Source organism: Tachypleus tridentatus, chromosome 5 (assembly GCF_004210375.1).
Source record: "Tachypleus tridentatus isolate NWPU-2018 chromosome 5, ASM421037v1, whole genome shotgun sequence".
Taxonomy (NCBI): domain Eukaryota; kingdom Metazoa; phylum Arthropoda; class Merostomata; order Xiphosura; family Limulidae; genus Tachypleus; species Tachypleus tridentatus.
Window position 1 is genome coordinate 32,752,235 of NC_134829.1, and position 25,258 is coordinate 32,777,492.

At 33.3% G+C, this 25,258-nt stretch overlaps 1 protein-coding gene across 1 annotated transcript; it reads left to right on the forward strand.

The window, feature by feature from the left end:
* On the forward strand, positions 1 to 24,269 carry LOC143250865 (uncharacterized). The gene is made up of 4 exons (XM_076501978.1): positions 1 to 423; positions 5,918 to 6,075; positions 8,564 to 8,738; positions 22,523 to 24,269. Exons 1-4 carry the CDS (start codon positions 105 to 107, stop codon positions 23,563 to 23,565), a joined length of 1,695 nt encoding a protein of 564 aa, XP_076358093.1. The 5' UTR covers positions 1 to 104; the 3' UTR covers positions 23,566 to 24,269.
* The last annotated feature ends 989 nt before the right edge of the window (positions 24,270 to 25,258 follow it).

Consider the following 25,258-nt stretch of genomic DNA (forward strand, 5'->3'; position numbering starts at 1 on the left):
GTATAGGTGGCGTATTACTTACGTGGTTAGAAAAACTCCATAATCATATTTGTTTTTCATAGGAGGTTTATCTATGAAAAACGTTTTATTTTGCTCAAGAAATAATGAAGTACGTATTACTTTATTTTTACCAGAAAAATACGGTTGAAGTATGCCGCAGTACTTCAGTAGTGGGTTATGAAAAAGAACAAAATCCACTATTTGATATTGATGCAAATGTTAAAGTCAGGTGGACAGTCGAATTAGAAGAAAGAGGCAACTGTGACTCTGGGCCTATCGACAATACTGTTAATAACGATGATGAATGTGGAGAGATCAATGAGATGGGTCTCTTCAGACCTAAAGTTTGTCTCAGGGTAGATGGCGAAGAACCGCATGAAGATGAAGAGGAAATACTTTCGGCAAAAGTATTGGCAGTTGCAGGTAGACATAGATTTTTAAATTTGTATTACGTTTAATAAATAAACTAGAATTAATACAAAACTTAAAAACTAAATTAGTAGATTATACTTTTCATCTTCTATATATTTATTACGTTTAAATATAAAAAATCCTATGGTATGCTACTTTTTATTAGAAATTAATATATTATTTTATGTTGTATTAATCTTTTATCAATAATTCCATGAATCCTTTGTAGATTCACGTTTAAGTTTATTAATCTGATTTCAGTAATTTTCAGTTGACTGCATTGACAGTGATAAGATGATTTAATATTTCTAGCCCTTTCTCACTATTGCAAACTAACTTACATTTCTCATTTATTTCCTGAGCATGAGTACCTACACGCATTTTAATTTGTACACCACAGATTGTTCATATTGCAAAGCTGTTTTATTATATGGTATTGACAGGCTAATGCAGTTATGCAAGTTGTTAAATCTGTTTGACATTTCAGCTTATATCAGTCTCATAATCTAATGACTTGAAATTAACTGATGTTGCAGTGTTGGGTGATTTTTCCAACTATATTAGAATGCATAATTTGTCAGATTTGTTGATATTTCACAGTGTAAGCAAATTTAGTGTTAGAAACAATATTAAATACCTAAAAGATTAATTAATATTTCTCAAATTCAAGTTATGCAGATATATGATAATTTTTGTAAATTATTATTTCCGCTGTTACAATCACACATTTAAAATGTGTATAAATGCCTCAAGCTTAGCAGAAGGAATTCCCATGATAGACTTTATTTAGTAATTACCATTGTGCCCACAGATGATTGATAATTGTGTGTGCTGACTCATTACTGCCACTTTAGTGCTAAGCTGCCAACTCACAGGGGTAAATCCAGAATTTTCAAAAAGTGTGAGTCTAAATGAGTGGATATTGAAAAGTCTGAGATGAAGACTCTCCACACTGAGAAGTTGAGTTTTTGAAATTAAGTACTGTTACTGACACTTGCTCTTAGCAGCTCATACCATCAATTTAACAGTAAGAAATAAGAATTACCAATATTTTATTTGATTTTTGAAGATGTTTTTTCCTTCAATTGTGAAGCTAGCTGTTAGAACTAGAATCTTTAAGCTATATCAAGTGCTGCTACTGTTAGGCCAGGAAGTTGGGTGAAATGTCTAATAGTCATGCTGATGAAAATGGCTTTTTGAAATAACTGTGATGAGTTTTAAATTCTTAAAATATTTAAAACAACAGATTCTTTATGGTTGCCTAACATTCAAGACATTACAGCTGTTCAGACCTTTCCATACAAGAAAGGAGCATAGTTGTGTCCAGAAGATAATAAAGTATAATATGCCTACAAGTTACATGTTTTTCTCTGTATCATATTTAATGTTTAATTGTTGCATTTGATTTTTTTGTGTGTGAATGGGGGGGGGAGATCTGGAATGTGAGACTCCACAAAATATGAGTTTGATTTTATAGTAGCTTTGCAGTCTTTGCTAATATCCCTGAAGCATAGACCAGACTACACCTATTACTTAAGAAAATCTGAATGAACTGGTCAGGACTTGTTTTTCCCTAATGATGTCATTGAATGATAGCACAGAAAAAAAATTACTTAGAAGCTTTACTATGTCATTACAGCCAATGTCTCTAGGTCTGTCATGCTGTGTGTATGGAGCAGTTTTTTTATTGAAATATTCTGTTGTAAAGGTGTTATGTTTAATGTAAATCCCTATTCTCTGCTGTTTTACATACTTTATCCAGCTTATGAGGACAACGGTTTCAGAACACCTGTTTCAGTACTTTTATAAATTCAGAAGTGCTGCATTTGGTGACTTTACAGATATTTTGTTATATGAAATAATATGAATACCCATTGTATTTTCCAGCTGCTTGAAGTATGTTATGGTTGAATTGATATATCATGGAAGATACTTGTGTACACATGATTGTTGTTCCTTTTTCTGATGAAGACCATTCATGATATTATTGCATACTCTTGGCTGAAACACATATATAATTTTGACTCTGGCATATGTATTATGGATTTCCACATGTTATAAAATGCTGTACCTTAATTACTATGGTTGGAATATAACTTATTTCAGGTTATTGTAGTAGTTCTGGGTCCCCAAGTTTATCTGCACTTCTATGTTTTTAAAATCAAAGGTTTCATCCACCTCAGTGGACTCAGCAGATAGCCTGATGTGGCTTTGCTATAAGAAAATGCACACACATGTGCCATTAAGTACAAGGGTTATTCTTGTCTTGGAAATTCTAAGTTTCTGATTAGAAATACAAAAATCTTGATGGTCTAAGTGAATGATCATTTGTACAAAACGCTTTTACGTACCCTTTCCAAAAGTGATCAGATTTCAGCGTTATTGAATTACCTACAAACTATTAAAATGTAATTTTAATGCATTCTTATCCAGTGAGTGTGATTATGATGTGAGTTGTTAATTTGCATATTCAAAATTATTTTAATGTAATATATCTAACCTCGTATTTCCTTTCTAGCATTATGAACAATGGCTAGCTGGTTACAATGAAACTATTCTTTGGAAAGGTTTGAAATCTTCAAACAAGTTTCATGTTATTCATTAGTATCTGTTGGAGGCAAAACATTCACAAACAATTTTTAATCAAAATTTATTGCTAAAATTATTTCTGATTTAATTTTTTTTTTGAGATGAAGGTGTTCCAAAAAGAAACCCATGAACAGAGTTGGGTGTTTAGTGTTAGTTGCAAATCAGTGACTTCTATATTACATTCAATTAATTGATTAGCACAATGTTCTTCACACCAGTCTATGTTTAAGTAAAGAAAAAAGTTGACAATGAGTGTGGTCAAACAGTTGCCTTTTTTCTTGTCAGCACTTCAACAACAACAAAAAAAAAACAAAAAAACCTAATAGTTTCAGTGAAAACATTCCTAAATCAAGTCAAATTATAAATTGTTGATTTAATTTTTTTTAATTTAAAAATTGAATAAATAAAACTACTGACAACCTCCATGTTTTTCTGAATGAGCCCAACCTGCCATAAGAAATTCAGACTTGAAAATGGCAAACCATATACTGGTCAAACAATGTATAGGGCCTACTGATTGGCTGGAAGACCACTAGGTATCCAGCAACATGATGAGCCAGTAAAGCTAAGGATGTTGTCTATGATCATTATGGCCAAAAATGTGACTGATACTATGCAAGGTTTCTGTCATTTGAAAGAAACAACCAAACCAGCTGTCATCTTCGAAATAAATTTTTCTCAAACTAAGAGCTGATGACAGAATTCCAGTATTTATGAAAATATGTGAACTTGCAATTTGTTACTAAATTTTAGTATCCTATTTTAATTTGTTTTAAAGAAATAACCATTTGCTATTACTGATCAATCTGTTTCTGTCTATTAAAGGAGTGATTAAGTTTGCATATAGGACACCCGTTGTTCTTTTCATATATTGCTTGGAGGAAAATTCTAGTGTAGTTCTCTTAAAAAGGAAGTAATTCTGTTACCACATAAATTTATGTGTATTACAAACCTACAAAAACATTTTAAGAAACAAGACTTTTGTTATTATTACACATTGGTATTTCAGTAAAGTTATATTGATAATAGCTTTTAAATTCTAATAACTTCATAGAATTTTTAAAAGTATGAGATGGATTGAAACAGCATATTCTTCAATTCATAATTCATTACCAAAGTGTATACTTAGATATACCCTAACAACCTTGTACAAAATTCTGAATTTTACAAAAGAACTATGAGGAACAGTGTATACACAGGGATCATTGTATACAAATATATACAGAAAGTCTTCAAAGCTGTATAAGCTAACTTGTAATCCTGTTACTGTGGAGTTGACTATGACCTTTTACCAAACAATAGCTCAGCAATACTCACTTTGGGTTTAGGAAAGGCAAGCAATGTAGATATACTATATTTGTGTTACAGCAGCTGTGTGGAGAAACTGTTGGGTTCAACTAAGAGCTTGAATATGAGATTATCAATCAAGAAAAGACATTTGATTTGGTGGATTTGGAAAAGTCATGGGTAGTACTTGAGGATTATGGTGCCAAGGAACAGTTAGTTGCTTAATAGCATTAATATTTGATACAGAGATGGTAAGTATGCAGTCAGAACAAAAAATGTGGACTTGCATAGTGGCTCCAAGTAACAATAGAATTGAGACAAGGGTGTATATTGCCTTCATTGTTGTTAATTGTCTGTATTGATAAAATAAGCAAAGAATCTAATCCCATTGCAGAATGAAACAATTTCTCAGATGATCACAATTTCTTCCATGAGGACAGCAACAGGTTCTATAAACATACAAGTTAATGAAACCTGTTACATATGTGAAACGAGAATCAGTTCAACAAAACCAGAAACAATGGCTGTTATCTAATTTCCCAAACCCTCAACATCCAATTCAATGAAACCATGAACATGTCAAGCAATTCATGTACCTTGGCAGTGTATTAACAGAAGATATAAAGTTGGATTATGAGATAGAAAAGCATAATGTCAGAAAACAAATAATGTTATCCACCAATTGGACCCAACTTTTGAAACATCCAGTAATATTGATAAACGAAACATAAACTCAAGTATATTCTCCATCTCAATCCTTTGTTACTAATCTCATAATCACATGAAATAAGATAACTGCACAGAGCAATAAACAGAAAACAAACAAATCAGAAATGAAGTTATCAAAAATGTGGTTAGAGTAGAGGCAGTTCCACAACATGTATAAAATCAAGTAGTTGAATAGTTTGGTTGCCTAACACGTGACTCCCACCCAATAAACTAGCAAGTAAGTATCTCTAACAACCAACTTTCATAAAACACAGGAAGATGGAAGCCAATTAAAAAATGGAGGCTACACACTGTGCCTGGGAAAAATTACATCTTCCTATAATGCCAACAGGCAGAAGTAGTGAATAAAAGACTTCAGTTCCATGTATCTTTTCAAAACCATCTAATTTGTTAAACAGTAAATGTTCTAAAATTGAAGTGTTCTTAATTTTTGAGAACTAACATGTTAACCATTTATGGAAGAAAGAGAAATATTTACTTTGGGATGTGTTTTTCATCATTTTACTTTTTTAAGTTTAATAAATCTTAAAACCAACCTGTTTTTAAATTTTATTTGTTAATGTCATTATTTTGTAATCTTTTGTTTATTATATAACTTCCCATAAGTCTTACAAAGTGTATAAAATGTTAATATAAAATACAAAAAAAACAAATACACTCAAGATTGACCTTTGGAGTACTTTATGGAAATGGTTTAATCCTTAGTATATTATCTGATCTGTAGGAAGTTGTAATTTTATATGAAATTGTACTCTGTTTATAAATGTATTAATTTTTTCTTAGATACAATGCTAATGCAGTTTATAAGCTGTATGATCTCTAGGGTGTTAAGTGTACATTATTAGGTTTCACTGTCGTTAATCTGTAATACTAAATTACTGTAATTTTTGTTGTTATTCAGACATGAAAGAAGAGTTACTAAATATAAGTATTCCGGAACTTGTCATATTGGAAAATTCTCTGACGTACACTGCAGACTATAGAAAACAAAGAAGGAAGCAACTTGAAAATCATATCTATATTACACCAGATAAAGATGAAAACATTAAAACACCAAAGGTGAAGTAGTAGTAGTAGAAAGTTTGCTTCATTGTTTTTAATATTAGTTGTAAATTGAGTAACTTTACCAATGAGTTGTTAAGTGTTGTACTGTAACTTTAAAGGAAAAAAAAAGCAGTCCTGTAGTGTTATCAAACTTATTATATGAAGCACTTAGATTTATAATATTTTAACATTAATGTGTTGTAGCATTAAAAAAAAATCAAAAGATTAGTTTTGTTGTGTGTGTGTGTGTGTGTGTGTGCACATACAGCATTTCCTTTAACCTGACAGAGACAGAATCTACTGGTCATTCTGACTGGATGTAAAACTTTTTTGTGTTGCAGCCATCTTGATGTGTACATAATAATATTCAATGTTGATTTCAAAAAGAAATATAAAAACAATTCTCAATTTCTGTGTCACATGACACATCTGACCTCTAATTTTTCTAATTGAGAATTTTCTAATATTAAAATTTGGCTGCTGCAGTTTAAAACCAATTAAACAGAAGTAATAGCTAACTACTATTAAAAATTACAAAACTGAACCTCCAAATTTCTTTATTTGTTGAGATATTAGTAAATTTGTCAAACTCAACAAAGAAACTCCTCCCCTCTATCTGATGTTTAAGGTTGTTTGCTCATTAACATTATGTGGATGTGAGACATGTTTATAAACAATTTGCATTAATAATATTGTAGATATATGTCTCATTTTCCTACCATTTGTCAACTAAATACAGCTAAGAGATTTGAAATTTTATTTTCATGAAGAGAAAAGCTAAAAGCTCATACAGTGTGTATATGTATTTAATCATAAAGTGCTGAAAGTTATTTACTTGTGGCTGTAACATACATGCAGTTTCACTTATGTTTAATTATGATGATAAGGGCTTAGACAGTTAATGTGCTCCATAGTGTTACTTATGCATTAATTTATGTGAATATTTAGGTTAACCCTTTTGTGACAGGTCAGGGGTCAAAGGCCATGTCATTGCACTTATTGACTTGCATTGAAAATTATGTTGAACGACTGTTTTTTGAACATATGTCAGTAAGTTGGAATCAAATTGTAAATTATAATTCAAAGTTTCTTATTATTATATAAGTTAATTTCTTAATTTAAAAGTAAATATTAAAAGAACAGACTTAAATATAGATTTTAGTGAGTCACAGATATGTTGAATGCAGCACTGTTTAAAATTAGATGTTTGTGATGTCAAAATACTAAGTTTATAGTTTGTGCAAATTAGGAACTCAGATTACCAGCATTAACAAGGTAGAATATAAAATGATAGCCTTGTATCTTTTTATTTTGCTTGTATACTGAATCAAACACAATGGCCTCATTCACCCTTTACTATTTTTGGAAACAGTCCCTTACATACATTGACTTAAATATGTGACATATGAATAACCAATCACCAGCTTAGAACGTCCCCATAGGGGTTTTATCAGCCATTTTACTCTGTGAAAAGGCTACCACATTCTTTCAAACCAAGATTTCAAAAAGGTAGGTTGTGTTTTTAGTCTGCTCGAAGTTTCATATTTTTTAAAATCTAAATACATCTTTGTTAGAAAGCTTAATAAATTATAATAGAATTCTGTGGTATGAGTATAGTTATTAATAATATGATTTTTTGATTAGTTGCTATATATATACACACACACATATAAAAACCTGAAAAAATTTATTTGATATCTTCCACGTGCTAAATTTTAAAAGGCTTAACAACCTATGTCCAACAGCAACTGAGTTCAAAGGTCATAGCTAGAATGTTCTGTATTTTAATAAAAATAAGATTAATAATTTATTTCTAAATAGTAATAATCTATATACACATGTAATGTATAGTAATTGAAATGTGACTGTATGACGTGGCCAAAACAGGGAAGACGAAAGGTCAGTTTTATATTATTGGATACATAACATGATTACATGTGCGCTATGTCAATACAAGTTGTGTTAGCTAGGCAAAATTAATAAATATATAGCAACTTAAGATACTTAGACTAATTATTTTGTATTTTCATGTTATGGTAAGTAGTCATTATATCATGGAAAAAGCATAATTGATATTTATTTCCTAATTCTTTAATGATGGTCGTAAAGTCTTATTGAAAAGAAACATTTGAAATGTATTTAATAGGTTTTATAGATTACTCAAATAATATTTGAGATTTTTGGAATGAAGAATAGTTTTTTATCCATAGCATGAAATCACCTTGCACTCAGACTAGTAATGAAACAGTCTATATTTTCACAAACAAATCTTTAGTAAAGTATTTCATGAAAAAATGTTAACAATCGTCTAGATGAACTCGTATGTTATACCAAGTCTGTTTTGTGAAACAGTTAATGATAGGACATTTAAAATCAAGACCTGTTCAGTCAGTAGAAGTAAGTTTGTAAAATGTTACTGAAGTGGTTTGTTTTTAAGGCATTCTCTTTTTACTGTTTATTCATGCTTATTTACGTAATTACAATAAATCATCTCTTGTTTTAGATAATTCCAATGAGGTCACGGAAAATAAAGAAGGAACAACCACCTATGTTGTCTACAAGCAAAGACGGATATGGTGAACATAACAAACAAGAAAATAACCATACCATCATTGTACCAGAAATTGTGAAACAGGAGGAAGAAAGTAATGTGGATACAGAAATTAGTACAAGTTCAAGTGAGATTTGTATTTCTGTCCATATGGTGAGACAAAAGTACTTTTTCTGCAACAGGATTCCTGCATATTATTAAAAGTCATTAACTTCAAAATTGCTATTTTTAAAACCCTTAAAATTCAATAAAAAATAATGTTTTTGTTATTTTGGAAAATGTCTACATTTTAATTGATTTATGACTATAATTGTGTAATTTCTGTTGGTTCAAGAATCTTTTATACCATCACAATGTACTACACCAGTCAAAGCTGGAGGAACCATGTGCAAACATTAAGTTTTTATGATCAGCTGTTTGTTAGACCAGTATTCAGGTAAAACACATGTACACAAAATAAGTATTATCAGTAATACCACACTTTAGATTAAATTGAAACTGAAATGAACTTACAATACTACTTGCAGACATTTGTTTATCTGTTTGTGAATAGGCTGGCAATTGTTACCAACTTTTTTAGTTCAGAAAATTAACTAAGCATTATTTGCAATGAGAAAAATGTTTGTTTTTTGTAGATTTTCCCTTTATAGCCACTAAAATTATGGAGAATTTTGATTTTCTTGTGGTATTTAATTTAATGTTAATTTCAAATAGTTATAGAATCAACCATGAAGAGTTTGGTAAAAATAAGAAAATTTACATTTAGCTTAGTCGCCGTTTCTTGCTGTGTTAAACACAACACTTGAATGGTGTTATATTAATTGTTTGTTTGGATTTGGTATTTGATGAATGATAAATTGTGTATAAATTTATTTCTCCAACTCTTAAAACTAAACTAACTTAAAGTGAGTTTTATTTTAACACTACAGAATCTGAATTGTTAGCTTAGCATTATCTCAGCACGTGTGATTTGTAATAATGCTTGGTGAGTTCAGTTTTGTGACACATGAAATGTCTGAGTTTGTAATTTTTCTTTATTAAGATTTTTCACAACCCCTGTTGCTCTGTAAGTAGTAGAAGAGGGGTATAGGGGTAATTAGCCATCAATGGCCATTCAATCCACTTTTCTACATCTAACTTCAAAATCTGATGAAAAGGAAAAAGGCTTGTGTTGTCAATCAAGTATGTATTAGTTAAGTATGCTACTGGGCCTTCATTTTGTCTTTATTCTGTTCAACATTTTGTGAAAGTCATTGTGTTCAGTAGGTTTGTAATTTATGTTGCTGAAATTGTAAAGTTGAATAATTGAAATCATTTAGAGTTATACATATGGCTTGTAATTTGTTTACTGATGTCTATTTAAATTTGGATTGCATGGATGTGGGTTTAGCAACAGAGAGAGTATAGTGGCAATTTGTAAAGTGAAATTATTACAGACTGTACTGTAACAGCTTTAAGTAATAGTCTCTTTTTCATTAAAGTTCATACAGTCTGGTCCAGTTACTTCAAGTTTTGGATACAGCCATATATACATTTAACTTGTTTTAATATATTATTTTAAAACAAGTAGACTGTTCCTATTTCTTTATTGTTGAAATTTATCACCAATAAGTCACAGACACCTGCTGTAAATAATCCAGCCTATAAAACCTAACAATATGAATGACTTCGAACTTCCAATTACAAAGTGGTTACAAAATTGCCATCACATGACTGTTTCAAACAAACAAATGTATACTTTGTAGAAAATGTTAAATGTTAAAAGCAGCTGTGCTTTTACACTACAAGCATAATTTTTCATCACAAAAATATGTTTGTAGTTGAGAGTGTTTGAAATATTATTTTGATAATTTGCATGTACACTAATATTTTTGTTGTTTTCCCACAATGCATACAAAACATTGGTAAATTTAGCTTTTTGTTTCTTGTTATAAAATCATCAGTTACCTTTCAAAGAAACTCAGTATAACATGATCTCAGCCATTTTAATCTGATAAAAGGCTACCACGTTTTTTGAACCAAGTTTTCTAAGAGGTAGGTAGTTACTTTAGTCTGCTAGAAGTTTCATTCCCCCTTTCCTTCTGTGTGGATTCCTCTATGTGGTGAGGGGACCTCCCAGGGTAGGTCCTGTTCTTTCAGTTTATCTCCTCTGAGATCTAAACATCCACCCACGTGTTTGCTGTGCATGGCAACCCGAGAAGGGGAGGAGAGGGTCCTGGTGGTTGAGGGGTTTAACTCTGACACACCACTTTGGCCTTGAGTTTCTGTAGATGGGCAGCCTTGGGGTGGCCCCACTTGGGTCAATCAGCTGATCTACTCGGGCTAGGGTCAACCAAGTACCAGTGTTGGATGTTCTCAACAGGTGTTGTGGACATTATATCTGATGCTGGTGTTTGGGTTTAGTGCTCACAAAGCCCTGGCGTTGCTGCAGTGTCCTTGTTCGACATTGTTGTGCGTCCCCACGTAGGACTGCATGGTGGGTGAGGTCAGTGGGCACTGGATTTCTCTCTCTTTATTAAGGATACTCCAATTAAAAATCCTAAATAAAATAGTGAAAAAACAGTCTATAGGTAAACGACCATGTCTTGAAGATTCTGAGCAACAATCCTCACCATCTGCACTACCTGTTGTACCTCATTTTCTTATATTGCATTCACTTTCAGACAAACCTTTAGGGCAAATGTCTCCCTTTTTCATTCAGAAGGGACTAGAGGGACTTTCTTGCTCTACAGAGTCAGTAAAGAAGCTTCGATTTGGTGACATATTGGTGGAAACATCCACATCTCAACACAGATTGCATTCAAAGGCAATTGGGGATATACCTATAGAGGTTATACCTCATGCTACTTTGAATTCATCACGAGGAGTTATTGTTGAGAGGGATTTGAAGAACATCCTAGAATTGGAGATTCTTGCTGGTTTCTCCATTCAAGGAATTTGAGCAGTGAGGTGTATATCCACTGGCAAAAAATGGAATTACGATGCCAACCAATATTCTCATTTTGACATTTACATCACCACGTCCACCTGCCACCATCAAGGCAGGTTATCTCAATTGCAGGGTACAGCCATACACTCCAAACCCTCTCTGATGTTTCCAGTATCAGCAGTTCGGTTATTCAAAGACATCAGGTGGTGGTTCCTTGACATGTGCTCATTGCAGTGGCAAAGATCATGATGTCTATGAGTGTTAAACGGACCCTCATTGTGTCAATTGCAATGGCTCTCACCCATCTTACTTTTGTTCTTGCCCTAAATGGTTGGAAGAAAAAGAGGTACAGCATTTTAAAACAATTCATAACATTACTTATCCTGAGGCTTGAAAGTTGCTGTCTACCACTTTTTCGCGGACGAATGCTGCTGCACTTCTTTCCACTACTACAGTGGGAGTGCAGACGGATCTCTCTCTGTGCCTCCAAAAGAATCGTTCTCAAAACAGATGAAAAGTCTTTTGACCTCCATGGTTAAAAAAGTTGATGAATCAACTTCAACAATCATCTCTGTCCCTTAAATACATTCCAATAAATCCCAAAATCCACTTCTTTTGGTTCTGGGTACAAGCATTTCCTTGGATACATCATCTTCTCCCATTTCAAAATGCAAAATGATCATTTGTTCACATCCTCAGTCACTGGAATCCTCTTCCAACAGCAAAGACCTGTCCAATCGACCCAAGACAGGGTACATGGAGGTCATTAGACCGCCCTCAAATAAAGACGTGGTCGTAAATAGAAGGGTTCTCCACCCAATTTGCCTACACATAAATAAAAATGGTCACCTTCATACAATGGAACTGTCGAGGTTTAAATTCTAATCTGGATGATATCAAAACACTTGTTGCTTCTTACCATCCTGTATGTCTTTCCTTACACGAAACATTTCTGAAACCTGCCGATATAGTCACCTTTCGGCAGTTTTCTTTATAGAGAAATGACAGGCTGTTTGATTGATGAGTGCATGGAGGGGTGGCACTGTTGGTTGATCAGTATATGCCCACCCTGTCTTTGCCACTCGACACACCCTTGGAGGCTGTAGTCATCTGTGTTTCTTTAGGTCATACCATCACTGTTTGTCCTCTCTATCTGTCACCTGGAGATACCTATGATCAATCAGACTTTGATGCTTTCATTGAACAGTTGCTGTCTCATCTTTTAATCCTAGGGGACTTGAATAGACATCATCCCCTCTGGGGAGGTGCTGTTATTGATGGTAGAGATCGCTCTGTAGAGTATATGCTCTCTGATCACAACTTTTTTTTTTCAATACTGGTTCTTCTACTTGTTTCTATGCACCTAGTCAGTCCTTTACCACTATTGATCTCTTGGTTTGCTCCCCTTCATTATTTTCTCATTTTATCAAGGAGGGTTGACAATAATTTATAAAGCAGTGATCATTTTCCTATAATCTTGAGAGAGACTGGCTGTGGTCAATGCCACCTGACCCACGTGCCCTGGTGGAAGCTGGATCAGGCAAACTGGCCCTCTTTCACTGCTCTCACAGAACTTGATCCTGCCATCATCTGTAAGCCATCAATAGATGACTGTGTGGCAACAGTAACTGACTGTATCATACAGGCAGCTGCTCAATGTATTCCTAAAAACACCAACACATTTTCCACTATATTCTCATCCATGGTGGAATTCTGCCTGCCACATGGCATGGAAGGCTCAAAAACGAGCCTGAGATACTTTCTAGCGGGCCCGTGCACATGCTCAATGGGTAAGACGTTAAAGCCAGAAGGAATTTTGGATTAAGTTCACAACCAGCATATATTCTACCACCAGTTCCATAGTCATGGGACAAGATTCAAAAGGTCAGTGGGTAATATAATTCTGTCCCCCTCTCGATTTTGCTCTGTGATGGCCAGGAAGTAGCTGATACCCAGAGCATCGCCGATACTCTAGGTGAAAGCTTTTGCCAGGTATCTAGCACTTCTGCTTCTTCTTCCACCTTCTTAGCCATCAAGACTCGGGCAAAGAGATCACGTTTTTCCTTTCGAGCTGATTGTGTGTATGACTATAATCGTCCCTTTACACTGGTGGAACTCAAACTGGCCCTTCATCAGTCTGGCAGTACATTGGTTGGACCTGATGATATACACTATGACGTGCTGCGCCATCTATCTCCTGCTTTTGTTGCTATTCTTCTGATTGTTTTTAGCCAAGAGAATGTTTTCCTGATGCCTGGAACCAGGCTATTGTCCTACCTTTCTCTAAGCCTGGAAAGGATTCGAAGATTCCTTCTGACTACCATCCAATTGCTTTGATGAGCTGTATCTGTAAGACCTTAGAGTGGATGGTTAATGCTCATCTTATTTGGTTCCTTCAATCAAACAACCTCCTCTCGCCCACCCAGTGTGGGTTCTGATGACAGCGCTCCACCATGGACCACCTGATTCAACTTTAAACATCAATCAGAGAAGCCTTTCTCAAATGACAACATCATGTATCAATATTTTTTGACATTGAAAAGGCTTGTGATACAACATGGAGGTATGACATTTTGAGAGACCTCCATATGTATGAGTTACGTGGCCACTTGCCCATTTTTATTAAACATTTTTTAATGGACAGGAGATTCCGAGTTCATGTTGGTTCAACACTTTCCCATTCTTTTTCACTGGAATTTGGAGTCCCTCAGGGCTGTGTTCTGAGTGTCACACTTTTCAGTATGAAAAGTAATGCCATCACTGAACAACTCCCTCTCACTGTTGCAAATGGCATCTTATGTCGACGACTTTTACATCTCATGTCAGTAGTCGAATATGAGGTATATTGAGCAGCAGATACAGGCTGCCCTCAATAGTTTACTGAAGTGGACCACAGCAAACAACTTTAATTTCTCTTTCTCTGAAACTGTTTGCATGCACTTTCACAGCCAACAGGGTACTCACCCTGGTTTTGAACTCTGTATCGATAAAGTTGTGCTGCCTATGGTCTCTGAGACAGTCAGGGGCTTATCTTTGACTTTAAGCTGACTTTTATACCACACATCAAGCAGCTACAGGTCACATGTACAAGAGCACTGAACATCCTCCCTGTCCTCTCTTCCACCAATTGTGGAGCGGATCGACATTCTATGCTAAAAATATATCGTGCTCTTATTTGATTGAAACTCAACTATGGATCACTGGTCTATGGCTCTGCCAGACCATCAGCCTTAAAGATGCTAGACCCTATTCATCATCAAGGATTTTGGCTCTGCACTGGGACTTTCTGCACTTTCCCAGTTCAGAACTTGTACATAGAGTCTCATGGACCTTTTTTGCACTCCTGCTGTTTGCAACTGTCTATACTATATGCTTCAAAACTTTGTTCCTGACCAAAGCATCCCACCTGGGGTTGTGTTTTCCTTCCTCGGTGGGCCATGCTTTTTCAGAACAGATGATCTGCCATTGCTCTTTTTGGCCTTTGTATCCAGGTGCAGTTGGATGAATTGGGTCTGTCCTTGGATAACATTGCTGTATCCATTGGTTAACCCTTCCCACCATGGCTTATTACAGTCTGTAAGTATGACCTATCTTTAAGTCATCTGGGAAAAGCAGACACACCAAATTGGAAATATTGTCTGTTATTTGCTGAACATCTTTTGAACCATCCTTACATTCCTATTTATACAAATGGTTCAAAATCAGGTGACTGTGTGGGCTCTGCCATGGTTTGTTGTGGTCCAGTGGTTGCATGCAGAATCCCCTCTACAGCTTCTGTGTTCACTGCTGAACTGTATATCATTTCTCTTGCCCTGGATCACATAGAAGGTAAGCAGTACTCAAACTGCACTATTTATACTGACTCGCTTAGGTCTCTACTGGCCCTGGAATCGTTTCATGTTGGTTCACACCTCGTTCTCACCGATATTCAAAACCGACTGGCTCATTTCTCTTTAACATCTACTGCTGTCCAATTTTTCTGGATACCAGGCCAAGTTGGTACTTGCAGGAATGAGCTCGTCGACACTGCAGCTAAGTCTATCTGCTATGGCACTGTGCCTGTCCCATACAATGACTATGGTCCTGTATTCAAGGCTTAGCTCCATGCCAGCTAGCGGTCAACTTGGAGTCAGCAATGTGAAAACAAGCTTTTTCAACTAAAACCCTAAATTGGACTTTGGCTATCTTGCTTCTGTAAGGATCAGAAAGAGGAAGTTGTTCTAACTAGACTATGCATTGGTCACAGTTTTTTAACCCATTGTTTTCTTTTATCTGGAACTGATGCACCAGTGTATAGTTTGTGTAACACTCAGATCACAATAAGCCACATTTTACTTTCTTGTCATCGTTATGACTCTCAATGATGGCGCCATTTTAAACATGTTCTGTCCCAAGGTTTGTCCATAATGTTAAACAGTGTTATTGGTGATGGTGACACTGTCCACCTTGGTAATGTTTTTAGTTTTTAAAGGCCATTAATCTTTTTAATGCCATTTAAGTTTTTTTTTAATTTATACATTACACTTTTTTAATGTGGCTCCCTTTTAAAAATCACAGTTCATTTAGTACAATTTGAAATTAGAAACTGGCCATAACATTAAATAACTCAAAACTAGGACTGGAAAGATCAACTTCAGGTGATTAACGCTGCTGTTTGAACTACCCATTAGTCATCATGGCGAGTAATTATTATAATTTTGCTACACATCTTTTAAAATATTTTCATTACTTTCCTTTTTGAAAATGACCATAACGTCAAATAACTCAGAACCAGGACAAGAAAGGCCAACTTCAGGTGACTAACAGTGTTTTTTGTACTTATCTGTTATTCTTTCTGACAAGTTATGATTATTACGGTTCTGCTACAGAAAGTCCTTTACAACTTGAATCACTGTGGTTTTTCTCTTGACGTTGTAGACTAGATGTATACATTGGTTTTATGCTATTTATGTTTTTTTTAACTTTGATTTGTTTCACCTTAATTTCCTTTTATGAATTTTAATAAATTTACTTTCAACTTTTTACCACTTTGTGCCATAAAACACTAAATCAACCAACCAACCAATCTTTTTAAACATAAATACAGCTTACTACTAAGCTTGATAAATTATAGTGGAATTCTGTGGTATTGGTACAGTAGTTTATGATTTTTTGCTTATTCAACTGTATATATAAAACCTAAAAAAAATATTTCAGTCCATATCTTCCATATGCAAAATTTTAAAAGGATTAGCAACCTATGTTCAGCAGCAACCAAATTCAAAAGTCCAAGCTGGAAGAGATAATCGTTTGCTTTGTGTTTTGTTTTTTTTATTTATTGTTCTATATTTTAAGAAAAAAATTAGTTACTTATTTCTGAATAGTAATAATCTATGTACATACACAATGTATAATAATTGAAATGTGATTATATATTACAAAATAGTGGTCCACTAAAACACAGCCAAGACATGGTGACTTTGTAAAGATAAGGACTAAAGGTCAGTTTTACATTATTTGATAGTGTAATAGTGACGTACACCTTGCCAATGCAAGTTGTGTAACTTTAGCCAGGCAGGACTGGAAGGTCAATATAATAATATATATATGTAACAATATGAGACTTAAGTTACTTAGACTAAAAATTTGTACTTTTGTGTTGTAATTTGTAGTTATTCTCAGAACAAAAAAATAGCATGATTTATATTTCATAATTTTTTATGATGATTATGAGATTGGTCAAATTGACAGACCCCACTTAGTTAGGGTAGAGGAAGTAACAGATAAAATATAAAACACTTACTGAAAAACAGACATTTGAAATGTTTTTAAGGAGATTTAAGAGACTATAGAAATAAATTTGAGATTTTTTGATTGAAGAATATTTTTTAATCAAAACATAAAAATCACTGTACTCAGACTAGTTATGAAACAGATTCAATATTTTCACAAACAAATCTTTATTAAAAATACTTCATTAGAAATCATATTTTTCGTGTACAAAATCTTTGTAATCTTCACTAAAAATCTACCAAAATTTATGAAGATAAACATATTGCATCGAAAGTTACAGTATAAATACTTAATGTTTGCAAATGTGTACACAAACTTGTGTTTATTATGCTGAGCCTGTTGCAAAAAAGTTAACCTATTTTATTTTCATTTTTGATAAACTTAGGATAATTCGCTGACAGTATTCTTCTTTCTGTGCATGACTAGATCCTTCAACTGTAAAACCCCATACTGCTGTGACATTGACTGTTACTCTTATTCCTTGTGGTTTTTATCACAAAAACGCACATGTATTTGAAATAAATATATTTTCTTTTGGAAATAGCATTTCTGAGGATGCAGTGCCATGCTTCTGTTATGAAATTATGTATGTTCTCTGTTTCTGTTTATTTATTCTTTGTTTATCAGGATTATTCCTCCAATAAAGGGAAGAAGCTCAAACAAATAGGTTAGAATTTTACTGACAAAAGAATAAAAAAATGTTTTAACTATATATATAGTTAACAGTTTATATATATACTGGTCACATGTGATACATGTTAATAAATAAATTAGTTTCATTGAAGTGAAAGTGTAAACATTTGCTTCCATTAGAAAAGCATGTTGAAACACTAATTTTGTTTTATAACCTTTTAATTTTAGATACCAAAACATGTACTTGTCATTTGGTAAGAAATCAAACAAAACTACTCATTCGTTCGGTGTCATTCACGATCACTTACTGTTAGTAACTCGGTGTCACGTAATTTGCTGATAATTATGTAAAAAATTATAAATTACTTTTGTGAATAACTTTTAGTTCAATCATTTTGTCTATTGATACTAATTATGTGTGTAATCTCAATTACTTCTGGCATTTTATCACCAGTTTCATAAGTTTGGGTATGCCTAGTGGTTTGAAAATTCAGTTTGTTTTTTCTTCTAGAACTGTTGGGCATGATGTAGAAGTGTTCTATCTTCAGCCAAATAGCAGTAATCCAGATGAAGATCATTCTAACAAACTGCTCCAGGGTGCATGCACCTGGATTTTAAAAATGTGATTTTATCCTGCTTAAAATAGGTCACACAGGAATAAAATACTTTAAATTTATGTTTTGTTTTGTTACTATGAACAATATACCTGCTGTTTATATGCTTTTACACACACAAGATCTGGTGGTATAATTGGACAATCAAGTAACACAAAAGTTTCATAGAATTATATGTCTTATTCAGAAATCAAAAGATTCAACAGAAGATACATACATTTTTTCATCAAAATAGTTTGTCTGCTAAAACAGAACATCTGATCATGTATGTTTCTTCCCTCCATGATGGTTCCTATATGTGTTAAGAAACCTCCCAGAGGAGTACCGCTTATCATCTTTGGGATACAAACATCCCTGAGTCACTGCAGCACACTATTTAGTCTTCTATTCTCCTGTATACTGGAGAACCTGGTTTGACCCTTCATTGATATTTTGTTGTTAAACTAAATGCCTGTATTGGACATCTTCAGAGGCTATTGTGTACCTTATCTCTGGTGCTGCTGTTTGAAACACTGGTATTGCTGTTCTGTTCTCAGCATAGAGTTGGAATTTTGACTGTGTATCACAGTCTAAGATTACATGATGGTTGTGGTCAGCTGGCACTCAGTTTTTCTTTTTTATTCATGAATGTTCAAAATGATAAAAATAGAATAACCATCAAGCACCCAAGTACTAATGACTGCAAACACACAATCAGAGTAAGACTTCTGTTCTAAATTTTCATTCATAATACTCCATCCTGGAACAGAAACATCAATAGGAAACCAGAGATGCCAACTGTAACAATTTGAGCGTAATCATTACGATTTTGGTGTATACATTACGATTATTCTCTCATACAGACAAATATTACGACTTGTTGCAACTCCCAAATTATTATATATTATATAGGCCTATATAATAAAGTGATAAATTGTTCCCCCAGGGCTTGAAAGGGGTGAAAAGAAAATTTCTAGTGAGATTCAAATAAATTTTGATAATAAATAAAAGACATAGTCCAAATGGCTACCGGCAATAATCATGTTTGTGCTTGAAATAATAAAAAATATTTATATCTCGGACGTCTACCAATAGTTTGAGTGAGGTGCTTCTCCATACTGGGTACGTGGGGGAATCCTTAGTTACGTCGTCAGTGTTTGTCAGTCAATCAGTGCTTGTGTGGATGGGTATTTCTCGTCCTCTAAGCAGCACAGAAACACCAATGTGATCATTCACAAGATGGAAGAAAAGAGGCCTCATTCACCGGATTGTTTTGTTACTGGCAAATTTAAAAGGTCTAAAACTGTGAATCAAACATTTAGGAAAGAGTATAGTGCAAAATATCCAGTCATTGCATCAAAAGTCAGTGACAGTCATGCATTTTGTACAGTTTGTCGCATCGATTTTTCTGTGGTGCATGGTGGGATAAACGATTGTTCCAGACATACAAAATCAGCATCTCACCAACAAAAGGCTGAGGCGAAGACAAAAATGGTGCAGATAACAACATTTATGAGTAAGAATTCAGAATGTGAAAAAGAATTTCAAAAGAATTCTTTTTTTATTTATTAAATACACAAAACAGTCATAAATGAGCAATCTATAGCAGTAATAAATAATAATAGTTATAATAATAAACAGCTTAGAGACATTGGTCAGGCCTAGTAGCCACAAATGATAAAGGGCTCTGTCTACAATCATTACGTTCAGTCATTTGAAATAGTTTGCATCTTTGGGTAACATGTATCTTTTTTTTTTTCACACATAGAAGGATGGGAGTGGGGAGACTGGTTCCAAAGGCTTTCAAGCTGGTTGAAACAGGGTGGCCACATAGTACTGTGAATTTATCAACAAGAACCAGTCATTGTTCAGGGGGAACTTCTTAGCATTTAGAGTAAGAAATTCTTGCTAAACTCTAGGGTGTTGGAGATCCTACTGGGAGAGGTAAACATGTGGAGCCTTTGCTGTCAGATCATGGTTTTTCTCATTAGTTTTAGAGAATGTACGTATTTCCAAACCCCAGTTTCAGATGTTTTTGCTATAGATCTGTCCATATTTTCATTTTCTCTTTTTCCTTCTGTTGCTTGGAGGTGGACATTGATCTAAAAATATCTTGGAAAAGATTGATTGCAGTCACTGTGAATTGTACTTGCATGTCACAGTGGAAGCTGAACGAGGGCAAATGGTCCTCCTTCACTGCTGCCTTTAATATGAAAAATTGAAAATTATGATGTAAAATGAAAATTATTAGTTTTTGTTTTTTAAGTGTTATTCATATTTTTGACTGTTAATCCTTTTATATTTTAATTTTATGGTTTTGTTTCCTTGCTTATACCACATAAGCTCTTCAATTAACAGTGAGAAATGGCAAAACGTTATTATATTCTTGTTTACCATTATACCATAAGGTGTGAAATGAGCATTTGGATGTGTAGCTAAACAAGCCACTGTTTTTCTGTAAAATTGTTATCCAAATAAAAAATGTTTTTGAAGTATGGACTTCAGAACATAGTAAAGATGTCTGTTACTAGAATAAATGTGTCATACCTACTGCTGTTTAAGTGGCTTTCTAACCAAACCATAAGCATATAAAATGAAAAAATCTCCTACAGCTATGGGCTAACACACACATACATCAGTCCCTTTCTCTCAACAAATGTCTTGTTGTTCAGAAGAACAGTTACAAATGTGAACTAGAAAATAGATTTATTTTGGTTATAAGCCTGTGTATAAAAGTTAGGTACTCTTGAATTTGTAGAAACAAAAAGGGGAATAAATGAGAAGTTGTCATTTTTCAAAATAAATGTTTAAATAGTTCCTTTTGAAACTAAACTGTGCATTAAGGTTGTGTCATCCTTCTGGTGATGGAAGATTATTGTTGGTTGATGATATCATTATTCATGAGTGCGAGTGCATAGGGGAGTTACTGTGCATTAAGGTTGTGTCATCCTTCTGTTGATAGAAGATTATTGTTGGTTGATGATATCATTATTCATTAGCACAATATACGTGTTTAATGTGCATTTAAGTGGGAGTTAGCTCAAAGCTTGTGACATACAAATCTCACAGGAAAATGTAAGAGGTGAGTATAGTAGTAAGAGATTTTCATATTAGGAAAGTGTAAACTTCTGTTTTAAAACTGTTAAATGTAGAGATCGAATGAAAGTTCTCAGGTCTGTAAACTAAAATCTATCAAAATATTCCCAAACATGATTATAAAGCAAGATTTATTTATTTTTTATTTAATGTAAAATGAACAGTTTTGTGTTTGATTTCCAACACTATTCTAATCTTTATTGGTCTAAACATTTTTCAACCATTTTCATCTGTATAAGAAAATGGTTATAATTGGTTAGGTTACTTCAATGATATGTGTAACTGATGTTTTAAAAATATGTTGGACATACATGTTTAAAGAGTTTTGAAAATTTTATTTAACTCTCCTTATGAGATTATTAGGTTGGTCTATCTGATAACGTGATAAGTTGTAATGTGTATGATTTTTTTTTTATCATGATATGATCTAAAACACGTACACTTGATTTGATGTTGACAATGTGGCTTTAATCAGTCCAAACTTTTCTGTATACCTTCCCTTGCTATAAAATATGAAATTATCTAAAGCTAAGAGAAACATGACTACTGCCATAGATGGCTACTTTCTGCATGATAATTTAATAAGTTTCATAATTTCACAGTCAAAGATATTATTTATCTGTATTTGATGTTTAAAATGGCTATAACATAAATTATTCCACAGCTTGGTATATTGGTATCAATATTTTTTTTAGTTTATTTAGCAAGTTACAAATGGCTGAATGGAACTTAGTATGACAGTTTAGTAATCTGGAGGGTTGTATAATACTTGTATTAAAGTACTATTTTTTAACTTAGAAAAATATATTTGTCCCACTAAAGAAGCAATTTTTTAGTATTGTTCTTCGTTGTATTGGTTGTTGTTTCATACTTTTTCATTTGTTTTAGGCTCCCAGAAATTTGAATGTGGCCAATGTGGAAAATGTTTTTTAACACAAAATGTTCTGCAAAGTCATCAAAATTTTCACAAGTCGGAGAATGTTGAAAGTGAGAAACATGACTGTCAGTACTGTGATTATTCGTCAGATAACTCCAGTAGTCTTCATGAGCACATGTTGACTCACAAACCAAAACAAGAGTTCAAATGTGAATTTTGTGGGAAAACTTTTAAAAAAATTAAAAACTTAAACAAGCACAAGTTGCGGCATCCTGGATCTAGACCATTTAGTTGTGACCTCTGCGACAAAAAATTTACCAGAAAATATCACCTGGAGAACCATCAGTTAGTGCACACTGGGGAGAAGCATTTTACTTGTGACATCTGTGAAAAAAAATTTACACAAAATTATCTTTTAAAACAACATCGGTTGATTCACACAGGAGAGAGACCATTCTGTTGTGAAGCCTGTGGTAAAAGGTTTACACGTTACAGAGATCTCAAACAACATCATTTGATCCACACAGGTGAAAGACCATACAGCTGTAACATCTGTGGTGAAGGTTTTACACGAAGTAATGACTTGAAAAGACATCGGATGATTCACACTGGAGAAAAACCATTTGCATGTGACCTCTGCGATAAAAGGTTTAGAGTGAGAAAATTCTTAAGCCAACATCAGCTGTTACATACTGGAGAAAAACCATTTCATTGTGATGTTTGTGGAGAAAGTTTTGCTCTTAAAAATTATTTGGACAGACACAAACTGCTGCATGCTGCAGAGAGACCATTTGTATGCGATATTTGTGGAAAAGGATTTGTACTGGGTAGGCGCTTAAGAGAACATAAGCGTATACACACAAGTGAACGATACGCTGTGTGTGATGTATGTGGAAAGAGTTTCAAAAAGGAGGCAAGTTTCCAGAAGCATCAGTTAATGCATACAAAAGTAAAATCGTTCGAATGTGATGTTTGTCACAAAACTTTTACTCAAAATGGTCATTTAAAAAGACATAAATTGATACATCTTCGAAATAACAACCTTCAGTCATGAATATTTAGTGGTTTTGAACAGATATAGAAAGCTCTTTCACATAAGATTTAAACTCCTGTATGTTCTTTATTAGTTAATAATTTGAAATCTTTATAAGGAATTCTCAATTGTCTCTGTTTATGTAACTTTCCAACTGTTGTTGTGAAACAACAAGAGATTCCAAAATATTTTGTATATAACAGTAAAATATCAATATAACCCTTTCTACTGATATTCAGATTTCCAATTTAGTTATGCATGAGTATTTTTAATCTCCAAAAACATTATTAGAAATGTGACTTATATATTATTGTGTTTCTTGTTTTGTGATTAATCTGTTATATCAGATATCGTATTGTAGCTTTATAAACATATGCTTAATGTACCATCATGACACAAGAGCTTTATAGATTGAATAATTTTATGATTTTGTTGGTTATTATAGAAATACAATAATAGCCTTAGTAAGACTTGGTATTTTAATCCTATAACCACATAAAAAAATAATTTTTGCATTCTGCATGAAGTATAAAGGTTTCATTGAATACACATGATTTTTTCTATTTGTTAAGAGACAAGTTTTAAGCACTATAACCAAACATGATTATGGAGGATAAAGCAGTAAATGGTTCTAAAAATGTTTTTTGAAAAGATAATGAGAGAACAGTTAAAATTAAACATGTAATTTGGATTTATGGATTACATTAAACTATGAATTGGTGAAATGTATTGTGTTGTTTTATTTTTATACAGTTTACTTTTAAAAAGTGCTTGTTTATACACAGGAAACTTCTGTAATACTTTGAGGTGTTTGAACATGCCTTACTCTTAGTGGTAAACAAATAACTTATAGCTTATTACCACAGAAAAAGTTAAGCTGAACATGGTGTTTTACAGTGATTCGTAGATAAGGCTTTAGAACATGTTTATGTGGGTATGAAAATCTGATAGTTTGAGTTGTTAAAAAGTGCCTTACTAGCAGTTGCTAGTGGGCTAAACTTTTAGCTCAGTTGGTAGAGTACATGTCTAGTGTGAGAGCAGTTCTGGCTTCAAATCTTGCATGCAGAAATGCTAAAAAGTTAAAATTACCACATTTCACATATTGACAAGGAAGTTAAACACTCGGGTAACTTTAAAAGAATATTGACAAAGAAGGAAAATAATTATTGAAATAAATTTCAATGGACAGTGTATATGTGATTGCGAATGTCTAGTTGTGTGTTTTATAGTACATATTGTGTTTTTTTTAACATTAATTTCATTAACAGTGTTGATTTGTTTGTTTGAAATGTGTATGGTTTTCATTATATTTAACTTTATATATTATATGTTTTAAAAAATAAAACATTTAGCTGTAAAAGCAAGTAACTTGATTATGCCAAATGTTAGTATATTAAAATTGAAGAAAATACCATGATACCAGTGAATTAATTATTGGGTAAATATTCAGAATGGAGTAAATAAGGAGAGAGGATGTCATTGAATCCATTTTGAAGTCATGTTTACTGTTTAGAAATGACTAACAGTGAAGTATATTATTATTAAAACTTCTTGTGTTGTAACCAAGTCATACAAAAAGTGTGCATAGTTTGAACTGTGGTGAAACACAAGAAGTTGATCTTCTGTGTAAAGAATGTCTTTATGTTAAAATTTCTTTATGGCTGTTGTAAGTCATCAATTTATTATTAATAAGAAACATTATTTTTCAGTCTAA

What these genes read in the sequence shown, in the direction of transcription:
- LOC143250865 (XM_076501978.1), top strand. Translation starts at nt 105, where the DNA reads ATGAAGTACGTATTACTTTATTTTTACCAGAAAAATACGGTTGAAGTA. An exon ending in AAAAGTATTGGCAGTTGCAG is followed by an intron (nt 424 to 5,917) that starts GTAGACATAGAT and finishes GTTGTTATTCAG; the next exon opens with ACATGAAAGAAGAGTTACTA. An exon ending in AAAACATTAAAACACCAAAG is followed by an intron (nt 6,076 to 8,563) that starts GTGAAGTAGTAG and finishes CTCTTGTTTTAG; the next exon opens with ATAATTCCAATGAGGTCACG.